The following is a 14908-nucleotide window of genomic DNA, read 5'->3' as shown; positions in this document are numbered from 1 at the left end:
TGACACTTAACGCGTGTCAAACAGTCGCGAAATGTTTCTTCGTTTCGCGCGGAGCAAGAGCTCGTCAACTAGTCACTTCTTCTCCACAAATACGCAATGCTTGTGGAAGAAGTGAGCTAGTAGCATAAAAATGCAATATCTGGGCCGGGGTATTGCTCATCCTAGACGGCCTGTTTAACACTTGATCTAGCCCACAATCTGCTTACCATCTCTCTCTCTTTTTTTCCTCTCGGAACTCATCAGTCATCATTTCCCCGCCCAAACCCCAGGCTCCCCCTCCCCAAAAATCCCCAATCCCCAACCTTCGCGAACCTTCTCGAAGCGCCAAGCGGAGCTGCCCGATGGCGGCGCTCCCACCGTCCTACCCTTCGGCCATCGCCGTCGACGAAGACGACGACGTAAGCGCGCCGCTCTCCCCTTCCTCCCTCTCGTCGCGTGTACGTGCTCACGCCCCCTTTCTCCAAACCCTAACACCAGGGCTTCGATTGGGATGCGGCCGTGCGGGAGATCGACAGCGCCTGCGCCCTCGCCTCAGCTTCCACGAGCGGCGTGTCGACCTCAAACCCGCTGCCGCCGCCCCAGCCCTCGGCCGCCCCGTCGTCGGGCTTCGCTCCCTCGGCCGCCGCGCCCTCCTTCCACGGGCCGTCCACGGGCGTCGCGCGGCAGTCTACGCTCGACCGCTTCGTCGACTCATTCACCAGGAGGCAGGCTGCGAAGGACAGGCCACTCCTTGCGCCGTCGGTTCCTGTGGAGCCAGCAGTGCCGCATGGTGGTGAGTGAATTGCAAAAAACCATCACATTTGCAGTACTTGAGCAGAATTGCCACCACATTCCTTGTCCGTCCCAAAAACCTACCGATTTCCTTGCTAATTTTCTCAATAAACACTGGTGATCGATTTGGATCTAATTAATTCAATTTCTGACATATCGGACCCACTGGTCAGGTTCACATGGCACTAAATATTCAACGCTGTTTGTTAAATGTTAAGTTGAACAGAGGGCCCACCCGTCAGCATCGTCATCTCTCTGAGACCTTCTTCTGCTCCTTGGTGGCATTCCAACAAACACCTCATGTGCATGGGCAGAGAAGAACCGGAGAGCAGAGGTGATGGTCTGGACGGCCTCCAGGTCAGAGGTAGGCGGCGTGGGCGCGCATCCAGGCCGCGTAGCCGGCGGCAAAGAGGTGGCCCTCGGTGGCCTCCAGGCCGGGGAGCGCAGCGAGGTGCCAGCCCTGGGCGTGCGCGGCGACGTCGGCGGTGAGGAGGAGCACGGAGAGGAGGAGGAAGGCGCAGAGGATGCCGAGGAGCCTGGCGGCGGGCCGGGGGAGCAGCACCAGGTGATTTGGCGTGCGTTCGTTCTTGCCGCGGCCGTCGAGTTATTCGATTTGGTCGGTGATCGGTGGTCGCGATGGAGTGCCGCCGCCGGTCACCCCCACCTCGCCTCCATGCCGGGACCCCATCCCCGCTGTTGCCGACCAACATGTCGCCAGGACTACCCTCCTTCCCTGCCTCCCCTGTTCTCTGTTCTCTGCTCTCAATCTCTCTCTTTTCTGCTCCAGAACAAATCCATGGCCGCGGCCCCTGCTCCCGCACGCATCATCGAGGGGGCTCCCTTGCCCGCATGTCCATTGAGCGCCGCCCCCACCGCTCGTCCATATCGGGACTGGGATGCGCCGCCTCGCCCGTTCTGACGACCCAGATGCATCGTTTCACGAGAACCACCAGATCCGGTGGGCGGCGGTGCGCACGGGATGCAGCGTTGCGGATCTCGCTGGCACTGGGAGAGAGAAGAGGTGGAGAAATATGGATACGGGGTGTCCTGGAGAGAGAGGTGACGGCGCGGCGCCGGCGGTGAGGAAGAGGACGTGAGGCGGTGCCGGCGGTGAGGAAGAGGACGTGAGGCGGTGCCGGCGGTGAGGAAGAGGACGTGGGGCGGCGCCGGCGTGGTGGATGTGTGCGTATTTTTTTAAACAGTGAACGCAAACGGTGTTAACATGTGGTGCCACGTGGACCTGACCAGCGGGCCTCGCATGTCAGAAATTGGATTAATTCGTTCTAATCGATCATCAATGTTCATTGAAAAAATTAGTAAGGAAACTGGTAGATTTTTGGGACGCTCAAGTAATGTGGTAGCAAATCCGACATTGAACTTAGAATGTGGTGGTTTTTTGCAATTCAGGTGGGGCGCACTTTATGGTCCGTAGCGACGAGGGGTGCTCGCGGAAGGCGAGCGAGGAGAAGGTCGTGGAGGGGCCCCGCACTGCGGCTCTCGACCGCTTCATCGACGCGTTCACCAGGAGGCAGGCCACGAAGGAGAGGCCGCCCCCTGCACCGTCGGTTCCTGTGGCGGCAGCGGTGCCACCTGGTGATGGCGGGACACACTTTGCGGCCCATGGCGATGTGGGTTGCTTGCGTAGGGGGAGCCAGGAGGAGGTCACGGAGGGGTCCTGCACCGTGGCGCTCGACCACGAGGCCGTGCAAACTTGGATCTATCCAAGTTAGTGCCTAGATTTCTCACTGAATTTTTCACCACTGGCTTATGTTTCGATTTTGCATAGCCAATGTGCATGTCAGCGTTTTTTGAATTAGATTCTAGACGATATGTTTAGTTCTGCTATGAACATGTCTGCTTTGTGATCAGTTATAATATGATCTTTGTGATTTTTTGGCTTTTGTTCACATGTTGCAGCTAATATAGAAGTCCGAGAGTACCAACAATATATTGTCCAAAAGGCTTTGTTTACAAATACACTAGTAGCCCTGCCAACTGGGCTCGGCAAAACTTTTATCGCAGCCGTGGTGATGTATAACTATTTTAGATGGTTTCCTGAAGGTAATATTTTGGTACCTAACTGGACACTGCATCTCCTGTGTTGTATTTCGTGAACTTTTGCAGAAGGAACTTTCTGATAAATTGCTGTTACTGATACATTGAATAGCTCAGGTAAAATAGTATTCACAGCCCCTTCGCGTCCTCTTGTCACTCAGCAAATTGAGGCATGTCATAATACAGTGGGTATACCACAGGTAGTAAAGTTTATATTTTCTGATATTCATGCTTGCCTGGTGTCAAATCAGATAAAGATTTGACATATTTCTCTGACAGTGCTGAAGATTAATGAGGTTTACCTGTTTGCAGAAGTGGACAATTGATATGAAAGGGAATCTAAGCCCTTCAATGAGATCAAGCTTGTGGAAGTCCAAACGAGTGTTCTTTGTCACTCCACAGATTCTTGAGAATGATATACAATCTGGTGATTTTTCTCAATGTTTCTAGTATTATATATTGATCTTTTGTAAGTTTTCCCCCATACTTTGTCATTTGTTTATGTAGATTTTCGAATGATAACCAAATATGGACCTCTGAAAGCAACCTCATTTTTCTTTTGTATAACGAGACATAAAAAACACAGTTATATTAGATTCTCCATCCAAATGGATTGAGGCACATAGTACACTAGTATTTTCTGTGTAATTATCATATACAAATGTCCACAAAGGGAAGCATCTCTTAGCACATATACATGTAATTTTGTTGATTGCCCCAATTTTATGTTTGGACTGACACCACAGTACTATATTACCTATAGTAGGGTTTTTAGTGATTTGTCAAGTTCATGTTTCATACTTTTCTTGTCCACACTGACTGCTCTGCCGTTATTGCTTCAGTTCTTCGCTGAGCTGACATTATGAAGTTCGCTTTTAACAGGTATATGCATGGTGAAACAACTTGTTTGCTTGGTGATAGATGAAGCTCATAGAGCTTCGGGAAATCATGCTTACTGTGTTGCTGTTCGCCAGGCATGTTTTTATCTCCAAACATTTTGCCATCTTATTTTGTTGCCGTCATGCTTTCCTCCACCATCAAGCCCATTTGATTGATGATACCAGTTAACTAGTTTTTTTTTTTGACAGAAATATCAGTCAACTAGTTATATGAGTGCTTTCTGATTCTGTTTATTCAATTTTTTTATATATTTTTGCTATGTTGACAGTTGGTGGCAGCTGCTGTGCCGCTAAGAATTTTAGCTTTGACTGCTACACCAGGATGTGAGTCCGTACATCACATCTAAGTACTTGTTCAAAGATGAAGTCACTTTCTATTTCTTAAATCTTATCGCGGGCTTTTCATTCAGCAAAACAGCCAAATATCCAAGCTGTCATCAACAATTTATGCATCTCAGAGTTGATTCATCGTGATGAGAGTGATCCTGAAGTCAAACGATATGTTAACACACGTACAGTTGAACTCATAAAGGTATGAACTTGGTAAATGGGCGCTATAGTGTTTTTGTGTTCCATGAAATTTACATGCTTCAATGTAGGTTCCTGTTGGCAGTGATACAACTCAAGTCAATGCTATGATTTTGGATCTTATAAATACACATGTTGTTCAATTGCGTGCTGCTGGGGTGATTGATAATAGGGATGCTGCAAATGTATGTTTGTGATTCTCTGTATACATCAATTATCATTATTATGATTATTTACTGCCCAACACTCATTTATAATTTGTTACTTCTATGCATCATTAATTTGTTACCTATTGTTGCCAGTGGAACCCACATCAGTTGCTTATTTTAAGGACGAAATTCAGCCAAGCACCTCCACCAAATATTCCTCTGGAAAAGAAAAAGGAAATTCATAAATCTTTTGCAGCTCTCGTGTCACTTTGTCATGTGAGTAAAATGCTTTGGAGCCATGGAATCAAGCCAGCACATGAGTCAATTAAAGCAAAATTGAAAGAAGGGTATTGCCTACACACATTCCTGCTACATGATTTGAACTGTATGCAAAGAGTAATTCATAATTATACTACTAATAGTTCACATTTATAATTGCTCTTATTTATTGAAGGCACTCTTGGAATTTTGCTTCAAAGAATCAAACCTTTTGGGATGCAATGAATATGATGCAGAAGGTCTCATCTGAAGGCTTACCCAGTCCAAAGGTGCAGAAATTGGCAGAAGTGTTGGTCGATCACTTTCGTAAGCAACTCTTGATTATCCATTCTCTAGTAGCCCAATTTATAATCTTATGCCTGTATGCTGTGCTTCCTCCGTCCAGGTTTATTTGCCCCCCTCGAAATTCAAGCCTAAATTTGACCAGAATTTTACTAATTTTTTTTAGAGTTATACGCCAGAAAACGCATTTTTTATTTGTATCCCAAAGAAGTTTTCAGTGACATACTTTTGTGGCACTAACTCATAATTTTTTAGTCAAATTTTGGGTCAAAGTTAGACTCAAAATTCGAGGTGCCTTATTAACCCAGATGGAGGAAGTACATGCATTATGCCTATGGAAATGATGCTGCTATATTTTCTTGTAAGTCGTAAGAATGGCAACTCTTTGTAGCATAGGAGAGCTATGTTTGTGAAACTTGGCTTCTCAATTACTGCATGTTATCACTTATCAAACATGTGATAGCAAGCGTGTGACTTGTTTGCTTTGAGTTGGTGCACATGATTGTGTTGTATCACTACTCAGATGTGATGTATTCAAAGAATCTTCTGTTTTAATTGCCTTCAATAGATTTACCTTCATTAACCAATCCATAGCAAATTTTACTAAGTTTGCTATGATAACTTTGGTACCCGTTATCCTCTGCAGACAAAAATGATTCCAAGGTCTCACGGGTGATTATCTTTTCACACTTCCGGGAAAGTGTCAAGTAAGAACAATACCTCATGGTGGTCCTTGTGGCTATTATGTAGCCCTCTGCAGATCCTTTGTTCTAGATTGAAAAAATTATCTGTGCACTTTTTTTTGTGTTCGTGCTGTTATTGTGATTATTTGGTGTGTGCGTGTGCATGTGTGAATTGTGTTTAAAAAAATACATTTGTCACCATTCTATTTTTCAGATATTTGGGAAGTGCGAATCAAACCTCACAATACTTACTGTGCCTATTATGCAGAGTAGCATTTTACACAATAATTGTTCCATGCATAGTTATTTTTTTTTCTGTCTGCTTGCATGTGTGTGTCGTAACTAAATCCCACCAAGCTGATATGTTCTTTTGTCCAATCTAGTCATAATTACAGCAAGCAAGAGGCACTGCAGTTTTTGTTGGATTTATTTGCTACTGTGTTTATTCGCTGGGTATCAGAAACAATTTCTGCACTGGACTTCTGATGTTTTATGATTGTTGATCCGATTATCACGTGGATTGAATGTGTCTTTGATTGCTTCCAAATGCAGTGAGATTTTCGGTTCATTAAGAGACAGTGGTGACGGACTTTTCAGACCTGCACAGTTCATCGGTCAAACCTGTACAGGTATGAGTGCATGACAGTGGGCTAAGTAGATGTAGTTTTTTCGAGAAAACGCAAATAGCCTTTGCGTTTCATTGCATTGTAAAGAAAGGGGGGTTACATCCTCCTAAGAGGCCAGTTCTGCATCGTTTTTTTTCTTCGAGAAAATGCAAAAAGCCTTTGCGTTTCATTGTATTGAAAAGGGAGGGGGGGACATCCTCCTAAGAGGCCAGTACATCAGTGTTACAAGCGGATCAATGGACGTCCCAGGAGGAAGGCAGGGTGACTCGAAGCCCTTTGGCTCCTGCCTTAGCCCAATTCCTGGATAGGTGAATCCATATGGTGGATTTACATTGTTTATCTTACCATTTTGAGTTCTGCAGGTGACCGACGGAAGGGCCAGACACAGAAAATGCAACAAGCTATTTTACAGGTATCAGACAATGGCTGGACATTCAAGATCTACCCACCCCACCGGCCCACCCACCAAATAACTCATGCCATGCTTGCAGAAATTTCGAGCTGGGGAATACAATATTTTGGTGGCAACATCAATTGGTGAGGAAGGTCTAGATATTATGGAGGTGGATCTTGTGATTTGTTTCGATGCCAATGTCTCTCCATTAAGGATGATCCAGCGAATGGGAAGGACTGGGCGGAAGCACGAAGGACAAGTTGATATCCTTTTCTGATGACTAAAATTACCATGTCCAGTAGATGCATTTTGTAAGATTTTTTTTACCTTAACTGCACAAACTGGTTTTGGCTTGTGAAGGGCAAGAGCTGCAAGGGTACACAAAGAAACAAGGAGGTGCTCGGACAATGAAGAACCTTTTGCGTAAAGGGAACGCCTTTGAATACCATTCTAGTCCCAGGATGGTAATTCTGTTCGATCTGTTTGTAGGTAAAAACTGTTTCTTCACTCCAGAGGTGCTAATTATGTTATCCCTTCTAACAGGTTCCACATGTCTATAGCCCAGAAGTTAAATATGTTAAATTGTCAATAGAGAAGTATGTCCATTGCTCCAAGAAAAGAAAAGTTGATGCGAGTGGCACACCACACATTTTGAACAAACTTTCAGAGGAAGATGGCCTATTGATTGCTCAGTACTTCAGTTCAAGCAAAGAAGATACTTGGAAACCGTCTCTTGTTGCGTTCCCTAGTTTCCAGGTTTCTCCATGTGATATCTATAGAGTGCCTCACTCTTATCGAACTACAGATATGCTAATCGATACTATGCAACAACTTCAAGATGTTTCATTCTCTAAAACTAAGGTACGCTGAAGATTTGCGGAGATTTTTTTTCCTTATAAATTAGAAATGAAACAGAAGTCCTAATATTGTTTCTGAATACTTGTTCAGTGTGGCAGTCCTTTACAAGAACCTGCTGATGTAGCAGCTTTTGAGGATCAAGCGTTGGAAGGTCATCACTTTTCTTCTGGAGAAGTGTCATCGAGTAAAAGTGCCAGTGTGCCAAGCTCACTGGTCAACAAATATCCTTTCCACTCATTCTTCAGTGGGGAATATGTAGCTGTGGATGTTAGAGGCTACATCTCAATCACCTTTGTACCTGCCTTACCGAGAATATCCGAGTTCCATAAGGATACAAGGAATATAAATTGGGAACATACAATCCAGAACAAGACTACTTCGAAATCGACTGCAGATGCCAGTGGGCAAATAACAGATAGCACTTATTCGAGTAAATTGGTCTATGAAGGCAATGCACTAAATTCAGCTCCTCATTTCCCTGAATATTCGGAGCAAAGTAACCAAGCTGATGGCACACACGTACTTTCCCCCAGTACTCCATCTAAAACGGTTACAAGTCCAATAGAAAAATGGGACACACCATGCAATGCTAAACTAGCAAGCCCAGTTTTGTCAGGCCAGGAAGACATGGAACTTAGTCCTAGGTTAACACATTATATTGAAGAAGGAATTGTTCCTGAGTCTCCAGTCCTTGAAGTAAGCCATGAACAATTAGAAATAGACAGTGCTGCTGATCTTGGTTTTGTTGCAAAGGTTAGTTCTTCAAAGTCACACATTCAGGGAGCTCAACGCAATCGGCCAGAATGTAGTGACGGGCCACTAAGTTTTGTGAGAGAAGGTCAATTTCCTGCTGGTGTCATGGAACATCATGCTTCCTCAAGAGAGAATATCCTAGTTCAGACTCAAGCAAAAACAGAAGAGCCAATGTGTTCTTCGAAGGCAAAAATCTACTGCAGTCCTGCTTCTCATACCCCCACAGCAAATCTACTGTGTGATAGTATGTCTGATGACTGGCAGCCTAAGTCAGTAGGGAATACTTCAGGATCAGTACAAGAATTACCGAAGTACAGAAGACTCCGCAAATGTGGTGACAAGATCAAACGGGTATCCTCATTGTCTTTGAATGAAAGATATAATGGATCTGTAGGAGGACAATGTGATCAGATGGAGCATGATGTTGGTGAGTTGAGCCTCTTTCCTTTGTAACTAGTATCTCTTTTAATCTTGTTGCCAACTCAATCATTTATCAGTACATAGTTACTACCTCTTGTTCACAGCTCCCGAATCTTAACAAAAAAATTGTACCCTGATGTACTTTTGCATTTATTCTTAATCTAGGAAACAGAAGGAAGGCCAAGAGGCGTATGGATATATATATTGATGAGGAAGTCGAGTAAGATCACTGGAACCTTTCGTTGAATGTTCTGATGCCGCCAAATAAACTAATGCTAAATTTATTTGCTAATAATTCTTGTCAATGTATATCGGTTTCTTTGTTTACTGTAATAGTACACATATTGTTTTTTATAGTATAACTTACTTACATTATTGCTTTAGAGTGTCTGAAGATGCTGATATTTCACCGGATGAGGATGATGATCGGAGTGAAGATAAATATGAAGATAGCTTTATTGACGATCAGACAACTCCTACTGGCCGATTCACTCAGAGTGAACAAGGTGGTGAAAACAGTAACACTAACGACATGATGGCTTTCTACAGGTATTAAAAGATGATAAGACTACTTTTTGCAATGGTGTATAATGTTTCTTGCTTAAATTATTTGTTTTGAGACCATTCTGTTTCCTGTCAGTCTTTCTGCCAACAAGAAGCACAACTGAATATTTTGTACTGTTCAACTCACTGTGTTGTTTAATGGCTGAAAATGAACATCACAGTTCTAATTCACAGTATTTTTATAGAACTGTGAGTGGCTATGCAATTAGATATGTATCAGATTAGCTTGATAAAGGTACTTGCATAATTTAGATACCTAGAACGCTATGTGCACACAATCTACATTCAGGTTTGTACACGGGATATATCATGCAAATCTGAAAACTATTCCGACTCAATAATTCTTCACTGTAAGAAGCTTGTTCGCCATCAATCATGTTGAAAACTGAGATGCAGATATATTGGCATAAAATACAACTGCCTTCATATTTTTGTTCTTGTGAAAAAGTTGCATATGCAACAGTAGAATTCATATTCCATTTGATGTTCTTGCAGACGATCACTACTTAGTCAGTCAACGGTAGTCCTGCCTTCGAGATACCAAGATGTCTCTGATAATTCTGGTTCCAGAGCTGGAAGTGCAAGCTGTTCATCAGGGAACTTGCACAATTCTATCGAGACTCCACAAGGAATTCAATTCCCTCAAATATATGGTACCACTGACCCAAGTCCTATAGGCCACCAGCAAATGTCCCTGGAGAGAGCCAGTTTGATAAAGGTACAGGGTGAAACAAGTGTGATTAATTGCGAATCAACCACCAAACCAGATAGCAGAAAGAGAAAACTAAGCTTCGAGCAAGCCGCCTCAATCTCTGTCATAAACCTTGAGCCAGAACCAGCACCACCTTCCTCACATGTTGCTACTGAAGTCGGTAATGACATGTACTGGGATGATGCTTTCTTTGAGAACCTCGATTTCGATGCAATCGAAGCACAAGCGACCGAGCAACTTAGACTCCAGAAAGCACAATCAGCACAAAAACCAACAGAAACTAAGCGAGCATCTGATGTCAGCTTCACGCCTCCATCGTTTGATCTCGGGATCTGATAGCCCATTTTGGTGAATAGCCATCCAAAATATGTTTATGTGTTGTATGCCGTGCCACCTGATTCTTTGGGGTCATGGTTCAGAACTGTGCAATGGCAATGTCCTTTGCCTATCAGTCTGTTACCACTGACCATTTCTCGCCGAAGGATTGAACCTTTGCAGTACATGACAGGCCAGCTTCAAGATATCCAGATGGACCCTGTCCTGCTGCTAGCAAGACTGCTTTGTGAGGTATGTATCGGTATATCCAAAATACCAGAAGGTGTCGAGAAATGGGTGGCAGCTAGTTACCCTTTCATACATAATTATGCGCCTTGTATAACAGCAGACCCTATCTGTAAAATAGTGTCTGATATAATACAAAGCACCAGTTGGAAAATAGCAGTTTTTTGAACGCTTAATCACACAATAAAGATTAGCTTGTGCTGTACCAAGTGATCTGCATGGATGGAAATTAGGTTGCAAGGCCGTACCAGCACACTGCCCATTTGGTGAGTTGATAGATAGTGAGTGGCTGCTCCATTGGTGCCCAGTTGCTTTCTCCAAGCAAGGAAATTATTCCAAACCTGTCAATTCATTTGGTCAGTAGATAGTGTGCTCGCCTCAGTATGACAGTGTGAACTCGGAGATGCCTGGCGCAGGTATTAATTCTGGGCTCGCATTCTCTGGAATATCTCGCTCTCAAGAGAAAGATGTAGCATAAATTAGTGCAATCTATGCACATTGCAATCATTCTTTGTTCTACTCATTGCGTGTAATGTGATCTGATGGTCACCTGGGCATTAAGTGAACTTGTAATCTCCGAGTAAAACTGCAAAACTGCGCACAAAATGGGACATATTTTTAATTTCTCTTTAGCTATCTTTTGTGCAGTACTTTGACTGGTTTTTGATTTATATCATAATACTACCTTGTTAAAAAAGAGAGTTTCAGACATGCAGATATAGTTAGTACCTCCGGAGAACGGACGTTTAGCTCCTGGGAGCCATGGAGGCTGAAATTTTTGAAAAAAAAAATAATCAAAATTTGAAAATTTTAGTTCCAAAAAATTTGAAAAGAAAACATTCAACTAAACAAGGATGTGATTCATGTGTGTGTAAAATTTTAGGTCGAAATACTTTGAAATGCGACTTGTACAAAAAAGATAAATTCATGGTCTGAAATGATGAACAGTAACATGTGTTAAAAAGTTTGATTTGTTTTTTTTTGCACAGCCCTCATTTCACGTATTTTGTTCTGAAAATTTACACACTTGTGTATTATACCTTCATCTATTTATGTATATTTTTCAGAATTTTTTAAAATATTAAAATACGATTTTTCACAAAATTTGAAGTTTGAATTTAAAGTCCTTTATAGAGCTCGGGAGCCAAAAGCAATTTCCGCAAACTTCGTTCCTAAATACTCCCTCGAGTATAATTCTTTTTTAAGATTTCAATATGGACTATACACGGATGTATATAGACGTATTTTAGAGTATAGATTTACTTATTTTTGCTCCATATGTAGTTTAGGTTGAAATCACTAAAAAAACTTATATTTAAAAACGAAGGGAATATTATACAAGCATGTAGTTATTATGAAGAAATCACAAGATAAAATAACAATGTTTTCACAAGTCATTCAACAAAATTTACATATGTTGCTAGTTTTGACATGCGATCACCATTTGTGGACATATAGATCAGTTAGAGCATGGTTAATAGTATAACCAACTGCTGGCTATAAGCAGTCTTATAGCCCGTCTTATAGCTAGCTGGTACAATAGTTAGCTATAAAAGAGTACTATTTTTATCATATATGGCCCACCTTTCATTCTCATAAAGCACCTAGGAGCACGTGCTAGAGCTGGCTCTTCATGAAGAGCCCGCTTCCCTTCTCTCTTCTCTTCTCTCTCATCCAACTCAACAAAAATATAGTATTTTAATCCTTACAGCCTGCTGACTGTACCTTATTGTACTTGCTCTTATAACTATTCAAGTCATTGCAGCATCAAGATGATTGCAATATCCATCATTGCATTTGTCAGGGCATCCTGCCATTAAAAACAACAACAACAACAACCAAGCCTTTCAGTCCCAAACAAGTTAGGGTAGGCTAGAGTTGAAACCCATAAGATCTCGAAGCCAAGTCATGGCTGTGGAATGTGGATAGCTAACTTCCACGCACCCCTGTCCATGACTAAGTCTTTGTCGATATTCCAAACCTTCAGGTCTCTCTTAATGGACCCCTCCCATGTCAAGTTTGGTCTACCACGACCCCTCTTAACATTCTCAGCACGCTTTATCCGTCCGCTATGCACCGGCGTTTCCAGTGGCCTTCGTTGAATATGTCCAAACCATCTGAGATGATGCTGGACCAACTTCTCTTCAATCGGTGCTACCCCAAGTCTCTCTCGTATATCATCATTCCGTACCCGATCCTTCCTTGTGTGGCCACATATCCATCTCAACATGCGCATCTCTGCTATACCTAACTGTTGGATATGTCGTCTCTTGGTTGGCCAACACTCCGCGCCATACAACATCGCATGTCGGATAGGTATCCTATAAAACCTGCCTTTTAGCTTTTGTGTCACTCTCTTGTCACAGAGTACGCCAGAAGCTTGGCGCCATTTCATCCACCCAGCCTTGATTCGGTGGCCCACGTCTTCATCGATATCGCCATCCTTATGCAACATGGACCCCAACTATCGAAACGTGTCTCTCTCTGGTACCACCTGCCCACCAAGGCTAACCTCTCCATCCTCGTGCCTAGTAGCACTAAAACTGCACCTCATGTATTCAGTTTTAGTTCTACTAAGCCTAAAACCTTTCGATTCTAGAGTCCGCCTCCATAACTCTAACTTTCTATTAACCCCCGTTCGGCTATCATCGACTAGCACCACATCATCCGCAAAGAGCATACACCATGGGATATCTCCTTGTATATCCCTTGTGACCTCATCCATCACCAAATCAAAAAGATAAGGGCTCAAAGCTGACCCTTGGTGTAGCCCTATTCTAATCGGAAAGTCATCGGTGTCGCCATCACTTGTTCGAACACTTGTCAGGACATTATCATACATATCCTTGATGAGGGTAATGTACTTTATTGGGACTTTGTGTTTCTCCAAGGCCCACCACATGACATTCCGAGGTATCTTATCATAGGCCTTCTCCAACTCAATGAACACCATACGAAAGTCCTTCTTTTGCTTCCTGTATCTCTCCGTCAGCTGTCGTACTAAGAAGATGGCTTTCATGGTAGACCTCCCAGGCATGAAACCAAATTGATTTTTGGTCACGCTTGTCAACCTTCTTAAGCGGTGTTCAATGACTCTCTCCCATAGCTTCATAGTATGGCTCATCAGCTTGATTCCGCGGTAATTAGTACAACTTTAAGCACCCCCCTTGTTCTTAAAGATTGGTACTAAAATACTCCGCCTCCATTCTTCGGACATCTTGTTTGACCGAAAGATGAGGTTGAAAAGCTTAGTTAGCCATACTATCGCTATGTCTCCAAGGCCTCTCCACACCTCGATGGGGATACCATCAGGACCCATTGCCTTGCCTACTTTCATCCTTTTTAACGCCTCCTTAACCTCACACTCCTGGATACGTCGCACAAAGCACATGCTGGTATCATCAAAGGAGTCGTCTAGCTCAATGGTAGAGCTGTCAACCTCTTCATTGTAAAGGTTGTCAAAGTACTCCCGTCATCTACGCTTGATCGCCTCATCCTTCACAAGAAGCTGATCATCTCTGCCATTAAAAAAACACTCACGTATAATGAAGTAAAGTACAACAAAGAATGCTCCTTCAATCAACAATTAGTCCGTAGCACATACGTAGGCACTAAGAAACACTGGAGATGCGAGCATAACTAACATATACCGGCATATATGAATGTGTAATAATTGAGTTTCTGGTGATGTAGTATGAACACAAAGATTCTAGGGCACAACACACAGCAAGTGAAGAAAAAGAAGTTTGTTGATGGCGTACACTGGGGAAAGTTCTTCCCAATGTATCGATATATTACGTAAATGCAACGTAGTGGCTGCAAGCAACAGACACCGCCGGCGATATCTTTGTACTTTTTTTTTCTTTTTTTTCTTTTTGGAGGTTTGAACAGATCAATGTGCATGCGTTTTCATGTCAGAAGGCTAACGAAATTACTAATTGAAGAATATTCATTTCAAATATCATTTCCACATTCTCAAGTTATGATAAGTGACGCACTGTATATGTGTCATTTGTCGCAACCTAAAAGTTTATCTTTTTTATAGAGCTGTATTTTTAAAACGTTTTACCTTTTAAACCGCGCGTTCAAACCTCGAACCTGTTTCATCATTGCGTTCCTCGCATCGAGATCTTCAAAATTTGTCCCACGTTGATAGGTTTGACAAACTTTTTTTTTTTACAAAAAAAGGACGAAAAAATCGTGTCTCTCACGATAAAAAAATAGAAAATTTGTTTTCTTGCTTCCGAGAGAAAACCGTGCCTCTCATAGAAGCAAAACCACGCCTCTCATAAAAAAACAATAACAGAAAACCCGTTTTTTCCATTTTCGAGAGGCACGGCCGTGCGTCTCACAAAAAAATAATAGAAAACATGT

The 14908-nt window shown here is 42.8% G+C and overlaps 1 protein-coding gene across 5 annotated transcripts; it reads left to right on the top strand.

Annotated features, from left to right (window-relative positions):
• The first annotated feature begins 247 nt into the window (after window positions 1-247).
• Window positions 248-11170, top strand: LOC123447944 (DEAD-box ATP-dependent RNA helicase FANCM). Of its 5 annotated transcripts, none has more exons than XM_045124681.1 (22): window positions 248-398; window positions 478-772; window positions 2179-2496; window positions 2689-2832; window positions 2944-3026; window positions 3139-3253; window positions 3709-3800; window positions 3995-4049; window positions 4136-4257; window positions 4325-4438; window positions 4556-4749; window positions 4857-4987; window positions 5610-5670; window positions 6199-6275; window positions 6635-6684; window positions 6764-6929; window positions 7009-7130; window positions 7210-7527; window positions 7615-8704; window positions 8863-8917; window positions 9082-9246; window positions 9757-11170. In XM_045124681.1, exons 1-22 carry the CDS (start codon window positions 342-344, stop codon window positions 10307-10309), a joined length of 4377 nt encoding a protein of 1458 aa, XP_044980616.1. In that variant the 5' UTR covers window positions 248-341; the 3' UTR covers window positions 10310-11170. The 5 variants fall into 5 exon arrangements, with proteins under 5 accessions (XP_044980616.1, XP_044980619.1, XP_044980617.1 ...); XM_045124682.1 differs by lacking the exons at window positions 248-398; window positions 478-772 and adding exons at window positions 1066-1336; window positions 1559-2087; XM_045124684.1 differs by lacking the exon at window positions 2179-2496.
• Window positions 11171-14908: the final 3738 nt, after the last annotated feature.

This window comes from Hordeum vulgare, chromosome 4H (assembly GCF_904849725.1).
Source record: "Hordeum vulgare subsp. vulgare chromosome 4H, MorexV3_pseudomolecules_assembly, whole genome shotgun sequence".
Lineage (NCBI taxonomy): Eukaryota > Viridiplantae > Streptophyta > Magnoliopsida > Poales > Poaceae > Hordeum > Hordeum vulgare.
Note: the sequence above shows the minus strand (reverse complement) of the source record. Positions and strands in the feature narration are given on the sequence as shown.